Raw genomic sequence first — 27969 nt, 5'->3', positions numbered from 1 at the left:
TGTGGTGGCATGCGCCTGTAGTCCTAGCTACTCGGGAGGCTGAGGCAGAAGAATCACTTGAACCCAGGAGGCGGAGGTTGCCATGAGTCAAGATCATGCCATTGCACTCCAGCCTGGCAACACAGCAAGATTCCATCTCCAAAAAATAAATAAATAAGTAAATAATAGTAAGAATTCACTATCACAGACTCCCCTTTTTAAAAGAATTCAGTTTCATTCTTCCATAGGGAAGATCCTTATCAAGCTGGCAAAGTAGATCAACTGTTCACAATAGCTAAAATAGGATTTCTATTTTCAATCAGAATGCTCATTTTATTGTTATTTACTCACGGTATGTCTCAAAGCCATCACACTGTACAGTTCTTCATCCTCCTAAGTAAAAATCTGAAAATTCTGGGGTTGCTAGTTCAGAAAGTTAACTATATCCTTTATTTGGAAAAGCAGCAGCAAGGACCCACATGCTTAAAATAATTTTAAAAGATAGATCTTTTATGAACATTAATGGAGCCAAAGAAAGTCATACATACTATATATGTATCTAATGTATTCATTAGAGCTACAGTCCCACCTTAGGTTGAAACCCAAGGAAAAAATACTTCCATTGGGGAACATTATGTAGCTCTTTGGTTTGCTGATACATCATCTTACATAAATGATTAAATTAAAATAAATGTTCACTCCAAGGTTATTCTTTGCTGACTAAGGTTATTAAAAAAAAAAAAAGGACTCATCCAGTTTTATTAGTGTCTCCTTAGAATAAAGTGAGAAGAAAAAATGTTTGGGTAATGTTTGATAAAATTTGCTTTTGATTCAGGCAATAACTTTAAAATTAATGCTTTTAAAACTAGAATATGAAAATGAAAGAATTTTATGTCAACAGGAAATAAGAAGATATAATAAAAGGTAAATTTTATTGGACACATGCTGGTATGTGCCAAGGACATTATAGGTATTCTCTCTCATTACCTCCTTGCTTTTTATTCCCCCTTAAAGCCTTATTACAAAAAAGTTTCCTATAGGAATAACTGGTATCCTAGAAGCATAATATAACCAAGTTTAGTCCTGTTCTTTATTCAATTTTAATTAAATTCTTGTTGCCTGGATGTATTCATTGGTAATAAATGTTCATTTGTCAGAATTTTACAGTTACATACAGTACTGACAAAGAGGGAAGGCAGGCTGGAGCGTCGGTGCTTGCGCTGAGAGGCAGAGTGCATAGGCAGGACACTCTCCAATGCTTTAGAAAGCTTTTCGGCAAAAGTTTCCTCAGGGGCAGTCCGAAGGAGGGAAGGAGAAAGAGGTGCTGACAGCACTGGTGGTGGGGTGGAAGGAGCACTGGGAGAGATGCGGGACAGAGAGGCAACAGCAGAAAGATGGGGAACACAAACCGACATGCTACGGCCACGACGAGGCTAAACAGAAAACAAACACACACATGAAAAACACAGTACTTTGAAAACAAAATAAACAAAAGTACAATGATAACAGGGCATAGTTGCATGAAGAAATGTTCCATCCTCTCCCAATTCCACAAAGTCAGTTTTTTTTGAGGAGAGCTATAACTCAACATAGCACATCTGACAGATCACAACTATTCACAACTATTCTATGTTGTCAGTCAAGTACAGGTTTTTTTAATGAATGATCATGATAATGATCAATTATCATGCTAAATATTCTGAAGTAACACCAAGTGTTACAAGTGTATGAATTTAAGAATGACCAACTGACTGAAGGGTACAGACAGGGAAAACAATGAATATTAGCTTGCAACTTTGGCAAACTTAAGATTCAACAAGAATGAATTCTATTAGTTTAAAGTACATTAAAAGATACAGAGAATTTTAAGATTGGATTATTTTGCAAGAGCTCTGGAAACCTCAGAAAAAGATTCTCATTTCTATTTTAGAAGACATGAGATGGAAAGTTGTTGGCTCACAGTATTTCTTATACTTGCCACTCTTTATTTGTAAAGGTAAAAAAGTCATGATCTACTAGGAAAAAGTTTAGCTTTCTAGAAGAAATTCACAACTGGATATAGGAAATATTTTGTACTTTTACAAAGTAATCAGTGGGAGAATATCTTCAATCTGAATCTCTAAAGAATAATTTAGGCCGGGCATGGTAGCTCACACCTGTAATCCCAGCACTTTGGGAGTCCGAGGCAGGTGGATCACTTGAGGTCAGGAGTTCAAGACCAGCCTAGCCAACATGGTGAAACTGTGTCTCTACTAAAAAAAAATACAAAAATTAGCTGGGTGTGGTGATGGGTGCCTGTAATATTAGCTATTGGGGAGGATGAGGCAGGAGAATCGCTTGAACCCAGGAGGTGGAAGTTGCAGTGAGCCAAGATCACGCCACTGTATTCCGACCTGGGAGACAGAGTGAGATGCTGTCAAAAAAAAAAAAAAGAATAACTTAAAAAAATGTTCAGGCACAGGGTTTAATATAGCTATAAGGCAGTATGATCAATACTATAAAGGTTGTCTTGAATAAGACTGTTATTTTCCTTTTAGATGTTGTGAACTATGAAACTATGTTTTCATTTCCAACACTTGGCTGTGTAGAATGCTTTGGGTCAAATCTGTGGCCCACCAATAGCAAGTATTTAAATATCATCATATGATTATTTAGTTTCATTCCTGTTTTGATTTCTCTCCAGCCTTATTTTATTCTAATCTCTAAAATTTCACTTATAATTTGTCTATATTATTGTAAGCCACATTCCTGAAATGAGACAAGAATTAGACAAATTTTTTAATTCTCAATATTTAATAATTCTTCATAATACCTCCATAGAATATTGCCATTAAAAAGCAAGAACGTCTGCTTTTAGAGCATCAATAAATATAGCTAGATTAGTGGCTCAAATACTTAATATCTTCATGTCATTCTATTTGCTTTCTAAAATAGAGACCTAATGCTCCCCCATGATGAGTATAGACAAGAGAAAATTAAAAAAAAAAAAAGTTTTAGCAAAATCTAAATATAATAATCCAGAAAAAAATCAATTAAAGGTAGAAACTGACAAGAATTGCTGACAAGTAATATTTGTCAGAACACAGAAATATATTTTCTGTGCAGTCTTTATAAAGTTCTTCTATCCTACCCTCACTTAATTATTTTAAAAACAGAAAGTATATTGTTTAAAAAAAAGTTAGTACATTAGTTGTTTTTTATTTGTGTTACTGTGGCCATTCATTTTGAGACCTAGCCAAAGCAGGATTAAACGGACTCTGAAACAAATGAACATCTTTTATTCCAAGCTGCAGGATAAAAAATCAGAATAAGCAGAAGTATTTTCTTAACAGAGAAAGATTTTCATTTAAAGAAGAGCAAGAATTCCACAAAGTTTAGATTAAAAGCTTTCTGAGAAGGAGGGGAAAATCTGTCTGCTTAAAGATCTCACTAAACAAGTGCTACACGGTGACAAGTTACTTATTTTCTAATACCTTTCAGAGGCAGATGATGTATTTTATTTTCCTCTGAGGTCAACAAAAGAAATGGGGTATTAGCTGATGATCTACTTTAACATTCTCTATATGAGAAGCAAGAGTGTCTAATGTAAGACATAGGATAATTGTGTGTGTGTTTGTGTGTATACAAGCATAAAATGTTTCAGGAAATAATTTCTATAAGTTGATTCTGAAAATAAATCAGTAATAAAACAGTTACCAACTAAAGGGAAAAAGCAAAAGAACATATACTGGGGAAGGAACTTGTGTCCAACACAGACTTTAAAAGGCAGGAACACACACAGCAACTGATGATTAACTCAACGCAAGCGCTAAATTAAACAGTCATTCAAATAAAGGATTCCCTCAATCTAGAGTACTCACATGCAGCATTCTATAATGGTTTGAAGGTCTTACCTGTGTTTTGTACAATAGGGAATCTTACAGGAAATACTTAGTAATTATTTTAACAAGCTTTTGAAAAACTCTCCTTGCCCCACCCGCAAAACATCTGTATGTCTAGCTTTTGTTGCTGTGAATAGTTTCAACATCTTAAGTGCTAAAGAGAGCACTGCCTTTAGTAAAAATGCAGACTAATCTAAACCTTGTACATAGTTGCTTCATGTAGGCAGTTCAGCTAATGCCCACACATTAATGTCTATATCCTACTCTACCAGGACTACTCTAACTCTATAATAAGGATTTAGAGATACAGCATTTTATATTTTCTACTTCAGACTCATACTGCTACTTGGTTTGTACAAAGAATTTTAATTTAGCAGACTATCCATTGGCTCTCACTGTAGTATTACATGCTCTTAAGCATTTACTTACCACACTTGAGGGTGGATATACCCCATGGGGCTGAGATTGTGCTTGGACAGTAGAAGGTATATGCCCTGGGACTGTGCCTGTAGAATGTGCCTGTTCATGTTGGGAACCATATGAAACTGTCTGTTGGCTGCTCACTCGAGATTCTGTGAAGACAGAGGATCCCTGACCACTGTCAACCGTCCCATCAGCTGAAGGAAAAATGAATCACCAAAAAAAAAAAAGAGAGAGAGACAGACAAATCACAAAATGGAAGTTCACATTTTCTCATATTTTAGACCCATTATATTAGGGGTAACTAGTTATTCCTTGCACAGATTTGAACTAAATAAAAAATGAACTGTAGCCATATTCAGTAGATTTCTATATTTAAATGAGGAATCCATATGGCTATCACAGAATCTTATCACTTGAGGAGTAAGGGAAACAACATGGAACACTGTAAGCCTTAAATCTGACACAGCTTTCAAAGTCTTAACTATGGAGGCCAGGAGAGTCTCAGTATTAAACAAGTAATTAAATTAATAACCAGTGTTCCCATTAGTTTTTAGTCTATATACCATTCAGCTTTGCTAAAAGAGCTCAACCAGACTGATGGGTTCAATTTTAGTAGCCAAGCTTGTTCATTCTTCATTATTAATTCTATTTTATTTAAATAAATTGTGAAAAGTAGAAATCGACAAATTGAAACCTCCAAGATGTTGAAGCTTATAAAATTATTTGTATCCTAATCACATTTCCTTACCACCCTATCCTTCTATTCTCCTAGTCACAGATATAAGAATAAAGAGAAGCTAGACGACAACCATTTCAAATTTTGTGTAATAGTAGGATTCATAATTCAAAACCAAAAAGACAGTGCAAAATAACAAGACGCTAAAAAAACCAATTAGGAGAATCATTTGCCTATCTGTCCACTTCCCAAGATACGTACATAACACAGATATACTGGGTTGCTGGTACTGTAGTTGTTGATGTTGATCTGCCTCAGGTTCTTCAGGTTCTACTTGTGTAGAAACTGAAGCTGAAGTGGTAGAAGCAGTAGGTATGCCGGTGCTAGCAGAAGGTTGCTGCTTGACTCCTGTCTGGGAAGCACTGGATTGTTCTACCTGCTGTTTGAGACTGCTCTCTTCCTGCTTTTTTTTTTCTTGCTCCTCCCGTACCAACTGCCGCTGCTCTCGTTTCCTCTTTATTAATGATACTCTGTCTTTGATAGCTTTAGCCATGGTCTTGTGATCACCTTCACAGACATACCCAGACTCTACCTACAGAATAAAAGGGTAAATTAAGCAGTAGTATATTGAAAGAAAACAACACCCCCCACCACCACCACCCCCCGCCAAAAAAAAAAAGGCATTGAAAAAAAAGTAGAGAAGAGGAGGAAGAAAGAATTCTCTCAGGACTGGCCTTAACCGAACTGTAAAATCTGCATTATGCATTTCCCTACCATCTTTGTAGATACTTGAGGGGTGGGTACCACCATTTTTGCAGAAACTCGAAGGGTAGGTATACCTTCACTCCTTATAACAAACAACAAAACAATGGGGCAACTAAAACCTCAGTTCCTAAACCAAGTAAGGTACTCTGTTCTATTCACTGTATTTCCCCCTCACACGTAACCATTAACATTAACCTGTGTTGATTTTACTTTCTTTTACAAGGCAACTACTTAATCTAGTAAAACAACTGTGGTATGAATATGAAGATTTAACACTGCTCCTCCCCTCCAAAAAAGCAAAAAAAGCTCAGACAATACAAACAGCTAACAATTAAACACAAGTAACTCATACCTGATCTCTTCTCAGAGGCAACTACCACTTTTGAATGGTCCTTATAAATCTGAATAGAGATATTCTGAGTTATCTTTCCATAATAATTAGCTATTTTGGGCACTATGGCAAGCATAAATTTGGGGAAGGGCTTCCTTATAGAAGAGTGATCTTTTAGACATACTTCAAATAATAATACATCAAAGGCTTCCTACTAATATTTGATCAGGAAAACTCTCTTCAAAGTAAAAACAATTCATTGTCCTATGTCTGTTTATAGAGTTCATCCAGATAACTGATCAAAGGCTAATGTACCAATATGTAGAAACATAACTTGTCATTCTAAATCAATGATGCTTATACAAACTGGGAGTCACTCAATCTTACAGACTTTTCAAAATGACTTCGGAATGCATTCTACTAGTTCTACCCGTCTATCTCATCTATCTATCCCTATGTATATATATATCCACATATTTTCTCAAAAATAACTTTTGGCCAGGCGAAGTGGCTCACTCACACCTGTACTCCCAGCACGTTGGGAGGCTGAGGTGGGAGGATCACTTGAGATCAGGAGTTTGAGACAAGCCTGGCCAACATGGTGAAACTCTGTCAATACAAAAAATACAAAAATTAGTCGGGTGTGATGACACGTCCCTATGGTCCCAGCTTCCTGGCAGGCTAAGGCAGAAGGATTGCTTGAGTTCAGGAGTTTAAGCCTGCAGTAAGCTATGATTATCAGGCCACTGCACTCCAGCCTGGTGACAGAGGAAGACCCTGTCTCTCTCTCCCTCAAACAAACAAACAAAAATTTACTTTTAAAAAGGACTATAAAATCTAACACCCATTATAAAAGCAATACGAAGAAGGGAGTTTAAAAAAAGAAAAACACACACACACACACACACACACACACACACACACACACACACACAGGAAAATCCCATTAATCAAAGATAACTTTCAGGGCCATCACAATTTTATGTCAATGGGATATGCCACACATGGCACTTCATCAACTGCTTTTTTGCTTAATGATAGTATTGATGTATATAAGTCTAAATCAATTTTAAAATGGCTAGTTAATGTCAATTTACCATTTCTTGAGCAACATCTTCTGGGACATCTCTCTCTAAATCAAAAGAAAACTCAATAGCTTCATTATCTTTGTATTTTCCCTTTAATTTCTTAATATCTTCAATACGTAGCCATAATTTTATGGCTATTTTTTCTCCATCGTCTTCTTCTGCTAATTCTACCCGTACTCCTGTTTCCTCTTGGAAGAAGGCATGGTTCAAAAGGTCTTTGATGGAATATCTTCCAAACAGAGGGAAAAGAAAAGGAACAAAAATAAAACACCATTAGTTTGAAAAAATAATTTTCAAATGTGGCCAATTATTGTTATTCACAGAAGAAAAAAATGGGAAAAAATACAGGGGAAAGTTTATAACTCATTTTTACATTGCCGCATTTGAAGGGTGACTACAGAGGTTTACTCTGAAGTTATAGAACATCATAACAATCTCATTCATGAATAAGAGCTGATAGTGATAATTTTCAAATCCAATGATCTCATTAGTAATAATATACTAGTAATGGCGAGCTAACACAATTGTAACATAATTTTTAAATCCAATGATCTCATTAGTAATAGTATACTAGTAATGGTGAGCTAACGCAATTGGCTCTATTAAAGCTTCAAAATACCACATGATCATTTATATAGCATTTTATAAGTAACACAAATCTTCATATTTATGATCTTGTCTGACCAACACCCAATTCAATATCATCTCCTGATTATTAGGAAATGGAGGCTCAGAAAGGTTGAGAATCTTGCTCACAGTTATAAAAGCTGTAAATGCTGAAATAAAAACTAGAAAATAAATATTTTTGTTTCTAGTTTGGTACCTTCTACCACAGCAAGCTTTATTTACACCAATAAGTTCTCTTAATTCCTTGTTCAATAATTTGTGTACTGGGCAAGCAGAAGTCTGATTGTGAAACAATCTTAAGATAAAATGGTTTCAATATGCCAGTCATCTAATAAACTGCTCTCCATCAAGAGTTGAAACAGGCTGGGCTCAGTGGCTCACACCTGTAATCCCAGTACTTTGGGAGGCCAAGGTGGGTGGTTCACCTCAGGTCAGGAGTCCGCAACCCGCCTGGACCAATATGGTGAAACCCCGACTCTACTAGAAATACAAAAATTAGCCAGGCGTGGTGATGTGCATCTGTAGTCCCAGCTACTCAGGAGGCTGAGACAGGAGAATTGCTTGAACCTGGACGGCAGAGGTTGCAGTAAGCTGAGACTATGCCACTGTACTCCAGCCTAGGCGACAGAACGCGACTGTGTCAAAAAAAAAAAAAAGAGTCGAAACAAACATTCCTTTGTTTATAGTAAAAAGTTCTGAAAGAGATTTAAGTACCCAACATATATAAACTAAATTTTTACTTAATAAAAGCTTAAAAACCATGAAGTTAAGCTCTTCTAAATAACGACGTTATAAAAAGAACGAGACTGGAGAGGTGAAAAGATGGAATTCTTTAATTTGGTTGATATATCTGATAGCTCTCATTCTTCAAGTGGTAGATTATGCTCAATTTGCAATTTATATTTGTACTAGCTGGTCTCCTTTTTCTTTTTTGGAGGATGGAAGGGGGTGGCAAAGATAGACTGTTTTTCAAAAACGGACACTGGACCTTCACCATGCCTAACGGGTGATGAATCACCTATATGGCAGATCAGATACTTGCCACTCCTCTAAGAAAAGTCTAGTACAAATGACTAAGCCACATCTCTTTCTAACCCCTGGGTGAAGTCTTCTCTTTTTACTCAAGGAATTTTGATGTTTTGCTCTTCTTCAATTCTGGCGTAAGGACAGCAAATCAGACCTGTAATAGTTGAGCTGACTTTAAAGAGCCAAAGTTTTATATCACCATTTAGAATTCAATGGTAAAGGACTAAGAAAATATTTCCTGTGTTAGATATTAAACTCTTTTTTGAGTTTTATAAATCATGCTGATGTTTTAAGTAAGCAGTTCTCATGGAATGTAGCTATGTTTACGGTGGTTCTGGTTTACTGAAACTCTACCAAACCATATTTTTACAGTGTTCTAGTATATCAAATCTGAATAACCACAATGAACAAATCCCTACCTTTAAAAATGTTACAGGCACAAATAGAGAAACCAATCACAAATATTAAATACACCGTAGAATAAGTGTTGTACTCAAAGCACATTACTTTTTAGGTTTTGTTCAAGTATCACCCAGATCAAAAGAGGCAACTTACCTTTCATCTTTGTTTTGTCGTATGCATCCTTCAATAATTTCCTTCACTTCAGGAATTGCTACTTTGTCAAAACTGGCTGGCTTCACCCCCTGAAAACCATAAACAGAAATACATTAATAAAAGCAGGGCCTTTGAACTTTTTAAAATTTCCAATTAAGGTTCTTTTAGGTTCCTTTCTTACTATCCTGGCTTTTTTTCTGACTCGCCTGCAGGAGTTGGTCCATGCAGTGTCACAGTTGGGTAGTGGCAATTTAGCTCTTCACAAGAAAACATGGAACAGTGACAGTGGGGTCACTTACTTCTGTATGTGACAATGAAAAAATTTAGGCAGATGTTAATATCTTCTGCTGTGTTTCAAGTAAAGGAATTTATTGCCTAAAAAAGAAAGCTAAATGTTCTAATTGGTTAGAAGATCTTTTGTTCAACCTTGTTCCCTAAACACATCAATCAATACAGCATTTAACTATTTTGAACACTGAACCCATGTGTGGGCATGAATTCACATGCTTAGTTTGGCAGGCATTATATTATTATAGTAATCTTTAACAAACTCAAAGGAGTTGAAGATTTATATTGTTTTGATATGATAACTGAAGAGGAAATTGTCCTGCACAAATAAAATACAATGAAAAGTAATATATTGGACCCATACAAAAGACAAGCTCTGCAATTAATCTCAGAAGAAAACTCATTACCACTATTACATGTGATACTACATAGTAGTCATCACAGTAATAGTTTAGAATCTTTATAAAGTATAAATAAATTTTTTTTTTCCTCAAGATGGAGTCTTGCTCTGTTGCCCAGTATGGAGTGCAGTGGTGTGACCTTGGCTCACTACAACCTCTGCCTTCTGGGTTCACGCGATTCTCCTGCCTCAGCCTCCTGAGTAGCCAGGAGTACAGGTATATGCCACCATGCCCAGCTAATTTTTGTATTTTTAGTACAGATGGGATGGGGGTTTCTCCATGTTGGCCAGGCTGGTCTCGAACACCTGACCTCAGGTGATCAGCCCTCCTCAGCCTCTCAGAGTGCCAGGATTACAGGCGTGAGCCACCATACCCAGCCAATAAATTCTTTAAAAATAAATTTTCAGGTTGGGGGCCAAGGCTCACACCTGTAATCCCAGCACTTTGGGGAGGCTGAGGTGGGCAGATCACGAGGTCAAGAGATCGAGACCATCCTGGCCAACATGGTGAAACCCCGTCTCTACTAAAAATACAAAAATTAGATGAGCGTGGTGGCGCATGACTGTAATCCCAGCTACTCGGGAGGCTGAGGCAGGAGAATCTCTTGAACCCGGGAGGCAGAGGTTGCAGTGAGCTGAGATCGAGCCACTGCACTCCAGCCTGGTGACAAAGCAAGACTCCATCTTTAAAAAAAAAACGAAAACAAAAACAAAAACAGCAATGTGTGGAAAATATACATAAGATGTAAGAACAAAATGCTACTGTCTAAGAGGTAGGGTGAAAGAGAAAAAGATCTCATCTATTTCGACCTCATCTAAGTCACCACACGGATCAAGAGTTGAAGCACTGATATGCTGTTCAAGTGGCACTGTAAGTCAGCAGACACATAAAACAAAGGGAATGGAGTTGGGGTAGGGTAGTCAGAAAAGTTAAGTTATTAAATATACATAAATTCTGATTATAGTCTCAGTGACAGATATAGTAGAACAAAGTTAGTGACTAATCACAGAAATGCATGTAATCTCGCACAGATCTAAATGAAATAAATGAAATACATAAAATGATTAGCTCTAAAGTCTTTTAAGTACAAGAGTTATATCCAAAGCTGGATAATGCTCAATTACTCACTGTATTATACCGAAGACCCAATTTGGAGAATTCTACTCCCAGGGCTAACTTTTCACAGCAAGGAACTGTGTAGTAGGGCTGACCCTAAAGTTAAATTCATGTATTTAAAAGCTTCATTTATGAGAATGACTACAAAGATCACTATCTGTATTTTCCTCAATCTTATTTTTCCAACTCCATCTAAGTTTTTCCCAGCTTGTTTTTATCTTCATATAATTCTAGCGAAAACAAAATAATGCTGCTGAAGCAAAGGGCTGCTTTAATTGAGCAAGCTGGTATTTCAAACTTAAGACTTATGCAAATAGGAAATGCAAGAAAAAAATGAATGCCACACACTAAAAATTCTCTGATAGTAGAAAAACTGAGTACAGTTGGCCCTCTTTATTCATGGTTTCCACGTCTGTGGATTCAACAAACTGTATATTGAAAATTCAAAAGAGAAAACTGTATCTGTACTGAACACATACAGGCTTTTCCCTGTCATTATTATCTAAACAATACAGTATAACAACTGCTTACATAGCACTCACAGTGTATTAGCTATTGCAAATAATTTTTACATGTAAATACCATGGGTCATTTTATATTTCTGGAACTTGAGCGTCTTCAAATTTTGGTATCCACAGGAGTGTGGGGTCCTGGAACCAATTCCCCAGACAGGGAGGAACAACTGTATTTTGGTTTACATTTGGTTTTAGTTTTCTACAATAAACAAATAAAAACTGCATAAACTTTTTTTTTGTAAAGGTAAGTTCTTGGCCAGGCATTGTGGCTCACACCTATAATCCCAGCACTTTGGGAGGCCGAGGCAGGTGCATCACCTGAGGTCAGGAGTTCAAGACAGCCTGGCCAACATGGTGAAACCCCACCTCTACAAAAATCGGCTGGGCATGATTGAGGGTGCCTGTAGTCCCAGCTACTTGGGAGGCTGAGGCAGGAGAATCACTTGAACCCAGGAGGCAGAGGTTGCAGTGAGCCCAGATAGCGCCACTGCACTCCAGCCTGGGTGACTGAGCAAACCTCTGTCTCAAAAAAAAAAAAAAAAAAAAAAAGATAAGTTCTTGCTCTGTTGCCCAGGCTGGAGTGCAGTGGTGGGACTGTGGTTTACTGCAGCCTCAAACTCCTCCTGCCTCAGCCTCCCAAGTAGCTGGGACTACAGGTGTGTGCCATCATGCCCAGCTAATTTTTTGTCTTTTTGGAGAAACAAAGTCTTGCTATGTTGCCCAGGCTAATCTTGAACTGCTGGGCTCAACCAATCCTTCCACCTTGGTCTCCCAAAGTGCTGGGATTACTGGCGTGAGCTAACACCATTGGCCCTTCTGATTATTTTGATAGCATTTTAAAAGTCTAGGGCCAGGTGTGGTGGCTCAAACCTGTAGTCCCAGCACTTTGGGAGGCCAAGGCAGGAGGATCATTTGAGCCCAGCTGTTTGAGACCAGCATGGGCACAAAGCAAGACCCTGTCTCTCCAAAGAGACAAAAAACTAGTGGGGTGTGGCGGCACATATGCCTGTAGTCCACCTACTCAGGAGGCTGGGCCAGAGGATCATTTGAGCCCGGGAGGTAAAGGCTGCAGTGAGCTATGATTGTGCCACTGTACTCTAGCCTAGGTGACACAGTGAGACCTTGTCTCAAAAAAAAAAAGTTCCTTCTTCAATAAGCACATACATTTCAGGGGAATGTATGTAACCTACTGGCAATAAAACTATGTATTAATTTAACAAAGCAAATGTATACTAATCCTTCTCTTTTAATCTAGCATAGGCACACTGAAAGGACAAAAACATTTAACAATAAAAGACATTCAGTGTGAACTGGGCAAGCAGAAGCAGTTCTGAGCTTCAGGTTTCCTGTCTGTCTAGCCAATAATGATAACACCTGTCCAACTTGTCTATCTAAATTTACAACAACTGAATTCAAACGTCGTATCTGGGTTCGAAGCTCTTTGAAGTATTAAGTTTGCTGACCCAAGGCTACCTCTGAGTATAAAGGCAATCACCAAAGATAATAAAGGAAGGAAAATCTTCTCTTGAACCTGCTTTCATCTTTGATTATCCTTAATAATAATCCTCTTGTTAATCCTATCCCTGCAAACATATATGAATTCATGACTTTACAAATAGGAATACTTATTGAGCAAAAGATATTAAGATACAGCAAAACCAATAACTGTACATAATACAACCTTAAATTTAGTAGGTTATGCTGCTTTTTCAACCTATAGCCAAGAGTTTTGTATAGAAAATTCCATACCAATGCTATACCACATATTTAGATACTACTACTGCCTTAAAAAATGTACCATAGGTGCCAAGTTAGCCAATAAAACTGAGACACACCTTACCAGTCCAGTAGCTGGTATTAAAAGATTAAGACTGCTTAATGCTACCCACTTAAATAATGAAAAATATAACAAGGAATTTTACCAGTCAGCAACCATCAATAAGCCAGGATTATTAAAATACCGAGCAGAGGTATTCTGAATCATTTAAGAAGCAAGCATATACAGGTATTGTATACTAAAAGTAAATGTATACATGGAATGATTATGAAACCTCACTGATCCTAAAAGTGACCCACAGAAAAGTCATCTGGGACATGTAATAGAAAGCTGTTTAAAATAAATACAAAATTACAGTTTTTAAAATATACTCACAGGTTTTTTGCTCTTAAGACATAAGAACTCAATGTAATTTTTATAACTGATAATTTTTGAAAGGTGAACTAGATTATTCTAAAACACGATTTTAAGCACCAGACACAACAAAGTAATGATAACAAGATGTTTTCATGATAAAAGAAGAAAAAAGAACTAAGCTAGATAAATTGGGTTACTATCTTACACAGAACAAAACTAGAGTTTGTTAAGGACATACAGCCCTCTCATTCCACTCCTCCAGAGCCAACAACTCACTGGCTCTATAGATATTTTTCTCTTACTTTTCTAATTCACAAGAGTTATCTTTAGGCAGTAGTGTCATATGCTTTTTGACATGGGACAGTAGCTTATTTTTCTTCATTAATTGTAAGTATTTCTTGAATATCTACTGTACACTCATTACAAAACACAAAGGCCACTTCTGCACAATTTTAAATGGGGTACAAAAAAATGAACCGTAACTCTATAATAGCACATTGAGAGTCTGATGTACGACAAATGTTTATCAAATTTTATGTTGCGTTATTTGAACTAAAAAAAAAAACCCACAAAAATATATGCACATTTTATAGGCTGACTTCTCATTTGAATTCTATATACTATGTTTTGTCAACTAATCTGCTAGAAAAATAAAAGTGAGTCATAATACGGAATTCTCTGACTCAATCTTTCAGATCCTAAAAATTGCCAGCACTTGCTTCTTAAAAGCTTATGCTTCAAATGTGGTAGGGTAGCATTAACATTAACTCTTAAGGTAAACTTTTCCCTAACCATTCAGAATTAACAAAAACCTACCCCCTCCTCACATAGAATACACTATAAATTCACTAAATTACAGAACTCTAAATATTTTTTAAACATTCTCAAGTTAACAATTTCAATACTTTAACTGAAAGTTAACAATTTCAATATTTTAATGGAAATTTTCTACCAATATCACCAAAAAGGCTACAATATAAACTGTTATATATACTGGAAATTCTTACCTACCTCATTTACACAATCCTTTTGAGGGCAGCAGCAGCAATGAGAATTTATGATGACAAATACTGAGCAAAAATCTTTCTTTGTAATATCCATCAGAAAAGGCGAAACAGATTTCTTATTGGAGGAAAATGAAGGAAAAAATGTCTCTGATGTACATTAGCCCACAGCATAAGGCAGGCAGACATCAAAGTCAGATTGAAACACAGTTTCTTGTTTAACACTAGCCATGCTTCTCCAACTCTCAGACATGAATTTGCTCTACTCAGCCAACAATAGATTTATTCTAGATGGACAAAACCGCATGCCCAACAGCAGGAAAACTATTCTGTTAATATTCCTTCTGCTTCTCTGCCAACAGGAATAGATCCCTGGACAAGCAAAATGAGATTTTTACTTGCTCAATGCTCCACCTACTTTGTGCACAGGTTCTATCTCCTTGACCTATCAAAACCTTTCTTGGATGCTTAACTGTATGTACACTAGAAACCCATTTACCAAAAACACTCCCTTCCTCCAATCATTTTGAAAGTGTACTTTAAAAGAAAAAGGGGATTGAGTTCAATGAACAAAGTGTAAACTCAGAATATGTGGCCAAATGAACACTGGACAGGGAATCACAATACTGGGGCTGAGTTCTCAGTTCAATCCATCATATACTATGTTTGCATGAGCTGGACCATATCCCTTAAATTCGTTTTTAAAGTGGAGATAATAGTTCCTCTGTTCACCTAATTTAAAAGGCAGTGATATTAAGGTAGACTGCTTTACTGCTCTTTCACAGTACATTTTTAAAAAATCAACAGTATTACTACAAGGCTACAGTAACCAAAACAGGATGGTACTGGTACCAAAACAGAGATACAGACCAATGGAACAGAACAGAGCCCTCAGAAATAATGCTGCATATCTACAACCATCTGATCTTTGACAAACCTGACAAAAACAAGAAATGGGGAAAGGATTCCCTATTTAATAAATGGCACTGGGAAAACTGGCTAGCCATATGTAGAAAGCTGAAACTGGATCCCTTCCTTACACCTTATACAAAAATTAATTCAAGATGGATGAAAGACTTACATGTTAGACCTAAAACCATAAAAGCCCTAGAAGAAAACCTAGGCAATACCATTCAGGACATAGGCATGGGCAAGGACTTCATGTCTAAAACACCAAAAGCAGTGGCAACAAAAGCCAAAATAGACAAATGGGATCTAATTAAACTAAAGAGCTTCTGCACAGCAAAAGAAACTACCATCAGAGTGAACAGGCAACCTACAGAATGGGAGAAAATTTTTGCAATCTACTCATCTGACAAATGGCTGATATCCAGAACCTACAATGAACTCAAACAAATGTACAGGAAAAAATCAAACAACCCCATCAAAAAGTGGGCAAAGGTTATGAACAGACACTTCTCAAAAGAAGACATTTATGCAGCCAAAAGACACATAAAAAATGCTCATCATCACTGGCCATCAGAGAAATGCAAATCAAAACCACAATGAGATACCATAATCTCACACCAGTTAGAATGGCCATCATTAAAAAGTCAGGAAACAACAGGTGCTGGAGAGGATGTGGAGAAATAGGAACACTTTTACACTGTTGGTGGGACTGTAAACTAGTTCAACCATTGTAGAAGTCAGTGTGGCGATTCCTCAGGGATCTAGAATTAGAAATACCATTTGACCCAGCCATCCCATTACTGGGTAAATACCCAAAGGATTATAAATCATGCTGCTATAAAGACACATGCACATGTATGTTTATTGCGGCACTATTCACAATAGCGAAGACTTGGAACCAATCCAAATGTCCAACAATGACAGACTGGATTAAGAAAATGTGGCACATATACACCATGGAATACTATGCAGCCATAAAAAATGATGAGTTCATGTCCTTTGTAGGGACATGGATGAAGCCGGAAACCATCATTTCTCAGCAAACTATCACAAGGACAAAAAACCAAACACCACATGTTCTCACTCATAGGTGGGAATTGAACAATGAGAACACATGGACACAGGAAGGGGAACATCACACACCAGGGCCTGTTGTAGGGTAGAGGGAGGGGGGAGGGATAGCATTAGGAGATATACCTAATGTTAAATGACGAGTTAATGCGTGCAGCACACCAACATGGCACATGGATACATATATAACTAACTTGCATGTTGTGCACATGTACCCTAAAACTTAAAGTATAATAATAATAAAAAAAACAACAGTATTTATGTACACAACTGGTACAAATTTTTTGCCTCTTCTTCTCCCTCCTATGAAAGGCTCAAAATTAAGACATTCCATTTGCCAGGAAGATCTCATAGACCCAAATAAAAACTACTTTAATTTTAGTCATTAAGGGAAAGTTTTTCTTCAGGGCATTAACAAAGATTGTAGAAACAGCATTGCTCATTGCTTTGTTGTAATGGGTAACAGATTAAAGTCCTCTCTCCCTTGTAATTTTGTAAGCTTGAATCCTGATCAAGACAGTGAATGCTAAGGCTTCAATTACCAACAGTAGCATAAGATAATGGCTTGGAAGCTGTTTGGAAGTAATATATCTGAAGGTTAGAAATGCTACGAATTCGAACAAGCTATCTCAAGGCAACTACCACTAATCTCTGGCTCAACACAATTTGTTACTACTAAGTAGTCTAGGATGTCAGGTATTGCTCAGAAACGCAGCAATGTGTGCTGCAAAAGTACAGCCTACCTCTAACTTAACTGTATGAGCAAGCCTGCGTAGGACCATGCTTGGCTAAATGAAAGAGCTAGAAAACAAGTGCCACGTGTCCTGCTTCAAAGGTCCATCAGATATAAAGACGTGGGTAGTTTTAAAACTCTATTAGGCAAATAAACAAAACTGAGGGGACTTTTGGGGGCTTGAGGAGACAAAGGTATGATGTAGGCACACATATCTAGACTCTATAAAGAGCAACCTTTTCTATAAATCAGAATAAGAGTTTTCAATATAAACAACAAAAATACCATTCACAAATAGATAACAGTTTACATATCTAAACTAATCCCTCTTTCCCTCAAAGTCAGTGCCTTTCTCTGGATTTCCCCTATTTCTTTCAATCATGTCATTATTTCCATAGTCCAGAGAAGGAACCTTAGTCATCGTTGGATGCTTCTTCCCCCACAATATTTAAGTACTACTATTATTCTCTACGGGCTCTTAACACAAAGATAAAGTTAAAAACAACTGGGAAATGGTTTTGTGACTAGTATTCTTACTCTTCTCCAACAGCCAAAGATCTCTGACCAAGCCAGAAAAAAAAAGGTTTTTACTGGCTTCTTTGCTGCCTCTCAAGTCATTGTTTTTTTATTACAAAAGTAACCATGAAAGTTCTGATTTCTAATACCTCATCTCTTTAAGCCTAGACCAATTTAAGATGGGCCTCATATTTCCATTCTCTTGATCTCCAATTTGTCTTTTACATTGTGGCTAGCTCCAACCATCTGACTCCATTTAAGCATCTGACATTTAACCATTTCCAATCATCTGGTATCATTTAACTCAATCACACTGCTCAAAAATGGTTAATAGTTCTCCACACCTACTAAATGATCACAGGATCACAGATCTAGAATGAACCAGATTAAGAGTCCTTCCTTGTTCAAATGACAGAAATGTTAATTCTATGTCAAAGTTAGAATTAATCCATTAGGCAGCCAGGTGCGGTGGCTCACGCCTGTAATCCCAACACTTTGGGGGGCCGAAGCAGGCGGATTCTGAGGAGGTCAAGAAAGACCATCCTAGCCAACATGGTGAAACCCCGTCTCTACTAAAAGTACAAAAATTAGCTGGGCATGTTGGCACATGCCTGTAGTCCCAGCTACTCGGGAGGCTGAGTCAGGAGTATCACTTGAACCTGGGAGGCAGAGGTTGCAGTGAGCCAAGATCATGCCACTGCACTCCAGCCCGACGACAGGGTGAGACTATCTCAAAAAAAAAAAAAAAAAAAAAGAGAGAGAGAGAGAATTAATCCATTAATTCAACTAGTTGACTATGGAGTGTCTCATCTAGTCTAACAGCTATCAGGCAATCTGCTAGATACACTGCACCACCTTCAGCACCTAGAAGATAAATAAAATCTATATTCCAGTTAAGTACGGGCTGAATCAATGGTAAAACAAAAACTAGAATCCAGATTTTCCAGGGTCTAGTTTAATGTTATTTCTAGTCCATGTTATTGTGCTTTTAAAGGTGGTGTGAAAATCATTATCTAACTTTCACCCACATCTTTACTCAATCTCCCCAAAGTAAGTTCAGTCAAAAAGGTTACTTGTTCACGGAATACTTTAGCGAACACTTCTACCAACAAGAATACTTTTCCTATTCTGCCCCCTTTTTTCAGTCAACTGAGTCTTATGCTTCTTTCAAGGTATATCTCAAATCATATATACATACAATCCATTAGAGAAAGTAGCAATTACAAAGTATCTATATGAATCCTTTAGCATTTAGGTTATTTACAGTATATCAGAAAACTCAGTACTGCTGTATTTAAATATGGAAAACAATCTTTCTATATCCTTTGTTTTTATTCTGTAGTCTACTGCTTCTGAATTACAGATCAATATTCAGGATAGGTAAGTAAGGTCAGCTTTTTCGAGGAATTCTGAAATAATGATTTAATAATTATTATTTAGTACCTAAAACACTGGGAATGCTACCACCTTTAATCTTAATCAAATCACAGTAGAATAATGAAATGCTTCTGAAAATCATGCAAAATGTTCCTAAGATATAGCCCCTCAATACTGGAACTTTTCTTTTACATTTATAACCTAAATTTCCTGGATGGACATAGAAACAAAATTTACTAAGGAACCAGTTCAGCTAATTCCAATAGATTTTCACTGATAGCACAACAAATTCTAGCTGCTAAAGAAATAAATACAAAGTTTCCTTCAACTTTTCAAACACCATCTAATCAGGAATCAGTCTCACTTGTTTCAGTAAAAAAGTAGGGTGAACTGCAATCTGTTATATAAAAACTAAAAGGAATTTTACCCTAATGGCTTTGGTTCTGTTTTTTCCCAGACAAAATGTTCAAACCTTGCAATCCAAAAGCTAATGGAATCAGTGACAAAGTCAAATTACACAAACAAAGTAATTAAAAATCCCCATTATTTCTAACTTGGTTGTTATAGGGCTGGATTCAGCCAGATTCTTACAGTTATGAACCATTAGTTTACAGGAATTTGAACATACCTTATGATCCCATTGGAAAACAAGCCTCTTCGAACTCCCTACCAAATCAAGCTAGCTCTATCAAAGAAATTAACTTACTCATGATTCCCCAAGGCTTGTTACTCTCTGAATACAAGAAAGCTTGTGTACTGCTCCAGTTCAAATGCACTATCCTTCATATAAAAAGTTGATGTCATTGCTTGCTACACTTTTTATTATTTTAAGAGCACACCAAAGTTGTGCTAAATATATTCCTAATTTTACTTGGATCTTCTTATTATCAGTGGCATAGATTTTCATGATAACTGGGTCAAGACAACAAGTATAGCATACAATTAAGAAGTTTTTCTCTGTTAAACAGGAGGAATGAACCTTTACTCAGAGCTCAAAACTGCAGTACTAGACTTTTGCTACTCACATCTCCTAAACTTTTTACCCTCAGTTTTCCTTGCGGTCTAGAAAACAGGTTAAAAACAAAACAAAAAAGAGGTAAAGAAAAATAATGTTAATGTTTGTATTAGTATCATGTTAACAGAGCCTTGATTTCTGACTACTATTATTTCTCCTGCATGTCCTTAGGCAAAATGCTTAAACTCTGAGTCTATTTTCTTACCTGTGAAATGAAGACATTATCTACTTATCATGATGTGAAAGATTAAAACAGTACATGTAAAGCACTTTGCAAGGTGATCGACAAGATTACAAATAAATGTTAGCTTGTTCTCTCGTTTAAAGCTTGATTTTATGTGACACTTATGAAGCACTTTTAAATTAATGCAATCTCCTGAATGTCACTGGTTAAAATAACATAAAAAGAGACACCTTATTTCACTACTAAATATGTATTAATAATAATGATGTTGATGATAATGGTGATACCTATTAGGTACTGATTGATAACTGTATGCCAGGCACTTTGCCTTTCTCATTTAATCTTCACAAATACTTTAGGCTCAGAGAAGTAAATAATTTGCTCAAGGTCTCACAGCTAGGCAATGACATTACTGGAATTTGAAAGGAAGCAGATTCAACTCCAGAGCCTATTTCTTCCACCTAAAAAGGCAATCCTGAGCTGTTAAATACAAACTCTTCTTTGAATCCTTTTTCTAAGTTAGTACTAAATCTACAGAAGGGGGAGAGTGGTTTACTGGTTACTAATAGCCAGAGTATACACAATAGACCTGGGATGAAAACCAGAAATCTAGAGTGGCTCGGGTCTGTGGGTGTGTTTGTATCAGGAAGCCCTAGGATCTCTTCCAATGGATAACCACGCATATTTCTTTAGTAAGTATGCAATAGTTAAGCAGACTGACGCTAACATATTTTAAAATTAGTTAAATTTACTAACTAAAAATTTAAATCACAAGCTGACTTAAGAGAAGGTACAGTATTTCAAGGCCTATTTCAACAAAGAATCATGATTGCTTAATTATATAAATTATATTATCTAAGAACTTATTTAAACCCTCCACATTTATCTCAGCACCCAAAACATAAGAAAACTTTCAGAAAAGTAACAAAGACCACAGCCCTTTTTATTCTTTCCTAGAAGCCAGAAGATGGGAATGGAGATTGGTAAAATCTAGACAGTATTTCCTAGGCAAGAAGTATGGTAATGGACAGTGCAGAATTAGGAACAACTAAATTTTCATAGCTTAGAGGAAAAATAAAGCACAAATGTATGCCACCTGCGGCATCCTTAGAAACTAAGGAATCTAGCACAGTTCCAATTGACTTACTCTTCAAGTTTTTTATTTCACATTTTCTACAGCTTGATTTACTGGTTTTCCTTTTTAAAAAGCAACAACCAGGCCTGGCGTGGTCGTTCACGCCTGTAATCCCAGAACTTTGGGAGGCCAGGGCTGGTGGATTGCTTGAGGTCAGGAGTTCGAGACCAGCCTGGCCAACGTGGTGAAACCCCCATCTCTACCGGAAAATACATGTTAGCCGGCTGTGGTGGCACATGCCTGTTGTCCCTCCCAGTTACTTGGGAGGCTGAAGCAGGAGAATCACTTGAACCCAGGAGGCGTAGGTTGCAGGGAGCCAAGATCGCACCACTGCACTCCAGCCTGGGTGACAGAGCAAGACCGCGTCTCAAAAAAAATAATAAAATAAAGAAAAATTTTAAAAAGCAACAACCAAAAAGGCAGAAAAAATGCAAAATTGCACATAAATGCCATAATAATGTAATTCGTAAGTCAAATTGGTTACTTACAATGCTACTTAAAAGTTTACATGAATGACTGAACAATAGTTTATTTAAATAATATTTTGGCATTATACTATATAGCCTACTTTTTATTTAATTAACCAAATAAAGGTACACGGAACTGAAAAAGACCTTAAGGGATTACTGACCCAGCTCATACTTCTCAAACTTTAATGTACATATGAATCACCCTTGCACTATGTAAAATGCAGATTTTAATTTAATAGGCCTGGAATGGGGCCAAAATTTTACATTAAATACAAGCACCCTGAGATGCTGATTCTGTTGGTCTGAGGACTGCACTTTGCATGGTTTGCTAAAATTACGGTTCTCAAAGGTGTGGTATAAAGACTCTTCAGGGTCCTCAATATCCTTTCTTGTGGCCTATAAAGTATTTCCTTTTGCAACTACATATCTGCATGAGGTCAGATTTTCTTCATATACTTCAACCCAAACAACATATTGTAAGACTGAATAGAAAAGCAGATATGAGAATTTAGCAATCTTCTTTTAGACTAGACATTAGATGTGCAAAAATGTGGAAATGCCCCTCTTCTCAATAAGTTTTTAAAATTTGTTTTGGAAAATAGTTATTTGTCATAAAAATGTTATTGATGCCAACATATACAGGGCTTATGTTATTTATCATTTTTAAATGCTTTTGAAAATTCTATTTTAATTTATAATATGGTAAAGTAGATAGAACACAAGTAAATAAAATCTCTTTGGGGTCCTCAATAACTTTTAAGAGTGTAAAGGATTACTGATACCATGCTGAACTAATCACTGAAGCCTGGGCCGGGCGTGGTCGCTCACACCTGTAATCCCAGCACTTTGGGAGGCCGAGGCGGGTGGATCACTTGACCTCAGGAGTTCCAGAACAGCCTGGCTAACATGGTAAAACCCCCGTTTTAACGAAAAATACAAAAATTAGTGGGGCATGGTGGCAGGTGCCTGTAATCCCAGCTACTTGGGAGGCTGAGGCAGGAGAATTGCTTGAATCCAGGAGGCAGAGGTTGCAGTGAGCTGGGATCACGCCACTGCATTCCAACCTGGGCGACAGAGAGAGACTCCGTCTCCAAAAATAAATAAATAAATAAATAAATAAATAAATAAATAAATAAATAAATAAATAAATAAATAAATAAAATCACTTGAGTCTGTTAGCTGTCTTGATCCCTTCTCAAAAATTCTCAGATGACAGAATCTCAAACCTTTACCACCAAGGCCTCTGCAATATTATACAACGTTGCCAAGTTCATTATGTTCAATTACAGTTTCTCTTCCTTCTTATGTAACCTCCTGAAGATCAAGAAAACAGTTGTTGAGCATCTCCCTCTTCGAGTAACGCATATAAGCCCCTTCCCTCAAGAAATTCAAAGGAACAAGTTTTACAAATTGACAATGGTGGGTCTTGACAAAAAAGGACTCCTAACATTAGAAAAATTGTCTTGAAACATTTTAGGGACTACCAAGTGAAATTACAATTTGGTCTGCCCTATGAAGTCTCAGGGAAGAAAGAACAAAGTGAGAGTAATTATAGGGTAAATATTATGGGGAAATACCTAAAAAAAAAAATTAAATTAAAATAAAATAAAATAAAATACAAACCTAGCCCCATAATGGAAAGAGTTAAGCTAGTTGTTCAGAAATTACAGCTGAGATTTGAGAACCTACAGAAGAGCCTTTCTAGTCCTGGGATAGCCTTTCTACCTATTATTGTTTTCTGCTTTATTTGCACAAAATAGCTTTTCCTATTCTATTAGGTTCGTGCAAAGTAATTGTGTTTTTTGCTATTAATATAAAATATATTGCTTTTATAGGTACATCAGTTTCTACTTGCTGCTATTCAACTTCATCTTAGTAGGATAATTCTGAAGGTCACCTCAAATTTCACTTCTCTTTCATAGAGTAAATACAACTCTCCCAAATTTACATAATGTCTGATTTTGACTATATTTGACATTCCTTTGAATCACTTATTCTTCAAAATATTAATGAGTGCCTATGGTGTGCTGTGCACAATGAATACAAACAACAATATAATAAACGTAGCTCTAGGACAATACCTTTTAAGACACTATATATTTCCTCCTTCATGTATGCTATAGTCTGAATGTTTGTGTCCCCCTAAAATTTTTATGTTGAAATCTAATGTCCAATAAGATAGTATTAAGAGGTGAAGGTTTTTGGGAGGTGATCAGGTCATGAGAGCACATCAGGTCATGAGGGCAGAACTGTGAAATGGATTACTGCCCTTATGAGTCCTGAGGGAGCTTTTTGACTCTTTCACCAGTGAAAATGACATGAGAAAGTCCGGTCTATGAGTAACAGAACCTCACTAGACACCAAATCTGATGGCACCTGATCTTGGGCTTTCCAGCCTTCAGAACTGTGAGAAATAAATGGGTGTTGTTTATATACCACCTAGTTTATGGCATTTTTCATATAGCAGCCCAAATGGACTAAAACATTGCTCTCAATCTCTCTCCAGATTAAGAGGCGGCTATAGAGTCAAGCAGTTTAACACTGAGAAAAAGAGGAAGAAACTAAAGAACTAAACGGAAATAAAACTCGCTGAATAGAACAAAATGTAGTATATATATGCAATGGAATATTATTTAACTATTAAAAAGTACTGATACATGCTACCACATGGATGTACCTTGCAGACATTTTGCTAAGTGAAAGAAGCCAGACACAAAATGCCACTTATTGTATAATTCCATTTACATGAAATACCTAGAATAGGAAAATCAAATCCAGAGACAGAAAGCAGATTAGTGGTTGCTAGGGGATGGGTTGGAGAGGAGAATGGGAAATGACTGCTAACTGGTATGGGGCTTTATTTTGGGGATGATGGGAAGGTTCTGGAATTAGTAGTGATAACTGCATTAACATTGTGGATATACTAAAAACCAGTGAACTGTATACTTAAAAATGGTCAAAATGGTTAATTTTATGATATATGAATTTTGTCTCCGTTTAATAAAAAACAAAAGCTGCTGAACAACTGAAAATAGGTTAAACACTATACTGAGAATACAGAAAGCGTGACACCAGTCTTTCCAGGTTCTGTTAAACTTACTATCAAAGACATCTTTCATTTAAGAAGATTTTCTTCTCGACTGAGCTTTTGAGTTTGCATTTGGCAAATAAAAATGTTAAAGTTTTAGTTCTACTCTTAACAGAGAGAAAAGACTGCCTATACATTTTCTGACCTGTTAAGTAGCTACTTGTTTGCACCAAGATTCTCATGTCTATTACAAGTACAGAGGCTAACGCATTCTTATAGAAGAACATCACCACACTTTCGTAATCAGTAATTTCTTACAGAACTCTACAGGGGAACATGTTTTACAAAGTTCTGGTGACATATGTTTAGCACAGGAGTAAGTAACTTTTCCTGTTAAGGGCCTAATAGTAAATATTGTAGGCTTTATGTATCATACAGTCTGTTGCAATTACTCAACTCTGCCATTATAGTGTGAAAACAGCATTTGGAAGCAAATGGGTGTGGTTGTATGCTAGAAAAACTTATTTACGGACACTGAAATTTGAATTTCATGTAGTTTTTGTACCATACAAAATAGTCTTCTTCTGACATTTTCCCCAAACATTAAAAAATATAAAAACCAGCCAGTCATGGTACTCATAATTGTAATCCCAGCATTTTGGGAGGCTAAAGTAGGAGGATCACTTGAGGCCAGGAGTTTGAGACCAGCATGGGCAACATAGTGAGACCCCACCTCTATAAAAAGAAAAAAAATAGCTGGACATGGTGGCACATGTCTGTAGTCCTAGTGATTCAGAAGGCTGAGGCAAGAGGATCACTTGAGCCCAGAAGTTCAAGGCTACAGAGAGCTATCTATGATTGTACCACTGCACTCAAGCCTCGGTGACAGAGCGAGACTTTCTCTCAAAAAATTAAAAACAAAACCAAAAACCATACTTATGTCATGGGCTGTACAAAAATGGGCACCAGGCTGAATCTGGCCAAGAAGCATAGTTTGCTACTCCATTTAGAATATGACAGAATGGGCCAGGCATGGTGGTTCACGCCTGTAATCCCAGCACTTTGGGGGCCGAGGCGGGCGGATCACTTGAGGTCAGGAGTTCGAGGCCAGCATGGCCAACATGGTGAAACTCCATCTCTACTTAAAAAAAAAAAAAAAAAAAAAAAATTAGCCAGGCATGGTGGCAGGCGCCTGTAATCCCAGCTACTCAGGAAGCTTGAGGCAGGAAAATCACTTGAACCTGGGAGGCGGAGGTTGCAATGAGACAAGACTGAGCCATGCACTCCTGCCTGAAGGACAGAGTAAGACTCTGTCTCAAAAAAAAAAGTAATGATTGGTAAGTTAGTAAATAAAATATATAAAACATTTCATATACAAATTATAAATTTTATAGTCCCCAAATCTAAATTTATATATTTAACCTCACAATCAGGTTTGATATTCTGTTTGATCTTAAGTATATATATGTACATGAGCATTTATTTTCATAAATGTTAAGTGGAAAAAAACAAATGAGGTTAGCTCAAATCTAATTCACAAACAAAATCTCTCTAATCCATCCACTTTGGCCTTCTCTCTTACAACTCCTTATTACAGACTATTAGTCATTTCCCTTAGATCACTTCAATACCCTTTTAACTGGGTTTTCAACATTTAGTCTTTCCTCAGAAATCCATTCTCCATTCTGCAGTCAGAAATAATCTTTCTAAAATTTAAGTCTGTATGTGTTGACATACATGATAGCTACCCACCTGTAAAACAGTCCCCTCAGTGCTCTACATTAAAGTCTAAGCTTTCCTTTTGTCCCTTATCCCTTGCCTCTTCCTTTTCCTACTTCCAAACTTGACAGATATTCAAAATTATGCATCTTCATATATAACACTATCTTAGTCTTTCCCTAATTCTTTAACACCATATCCCTAACCTGTCCAAACTTGATTAGGTACCACTCTTACATGCTTTCATTAAGTACCTATCCCTAAAATAAGTGTTTTCTATTGTATTGTAACTGTTTGCTTCATTTGTTTGTTCCCCTTCCCTTGGTAAGTTCTTTAGAGACAGGGACTGTGTTTGACCTAACAATAATATTCAATATCTAGGATCTAGAAAACTGTCTGGAACATAGAAGAGACTTGAATATTTGTTGAATGAACCCATGAATTGTTATGGGGTTGAACTGTGTCCCTCAAAAAGATATGTTGTGGTTCTAATCTCTAGTACCTTACAATATGAATTTTTTTGGAAAAAAAAATTAGTTAAGTAATTAGTTAAGATGAAGTCATCCAGGAGCAGTGTGGGTCCTTAAACCAATGACTGCTGTCTTTTTAAGAATAGAAGACACAGGCTGGCACAGTGGCTCACACCTGTAATCCCAGCACTTTGGGAGGCCAAGGCAGGCAGACTGCTTGATCTGGGGAGTTCTAGACCAGCCTGGGCAACATGGAAAAACCTCGTTTCTACAAAAAAATACAAAAAAATTAGCCAGCGTGGTGGTGTGTGTCCGTGGTCCCTGATACTCAGGAGGCTGAGGCGGGAGAATCACTTGAGCCCAGGAGATGGAAACTGCAGTGAGCCGAGATTGTGCCACTGCACTCCAGCCTGGATGACAGAGCGAGATTCTGTCTCGAAATAATAATAATAATAATAATAAAGAAGAAGAAGAAAGAAGAAAAGGAAGAAGGAAGAAGGAAGAAGGAGGAGGAGGAGGAGGAGGAGGAGGAG

At 36.9% G+C, this 27969-nt stretch overlaps 1 protein-coding gene across 19 annotated transcripts in view; it reads right to left on the bottom strand.

The window, feature by feature from the left end:
* Positions 1-27969, bottom strand: part of WNK1 (WNK lysine deficient protein kinase 1) — a 158422-nt gene that overhangs the window by 45894 nt on the left and 84559 nt on the right. For all 19 annotated transcript variants that reach the window (XM_032159251.2, XM_058443353.1, XM_058443354.1 and 16 more), the window contains exons 5-8: positions 9352-9440; positions 7153-7372; positions 5221-5551; positions 4290-4477 (exon numbers count right to left, since the gene is read on the bottom strand). In XM_032159251.2, coding sequence (XP_032015142.1) covers positions 4290-4477; positions 5221-5551; positions 7153-7372; positions 9352-9440 — 828 coding nt within the window. The remainder of the gene's footprint in view (positions 1-4289; positions 4478-5220; positions 5552-7152; positions 7373-9351; positions 9441-27969) is intronic.

Source organism: Hylobates moloch, unplaced genomic scaffold (genome assembly GCF_009828535.3).
Source record: "Hylobates moloch isolate HMO894 unplaced genomic scaffold, HMol_V3 SCAFFOLD_8, whole genome shotgun sequence".
Taxonomy (NCBI): Eukaryota; Metazoa; Chordata; class Mammalia; order Primates; family Hylobatidae; genus Hylobates; species Hylobates moloch.
This window is presented reverse-complemented; position numbering and strand designations above follow the sequence as displayed.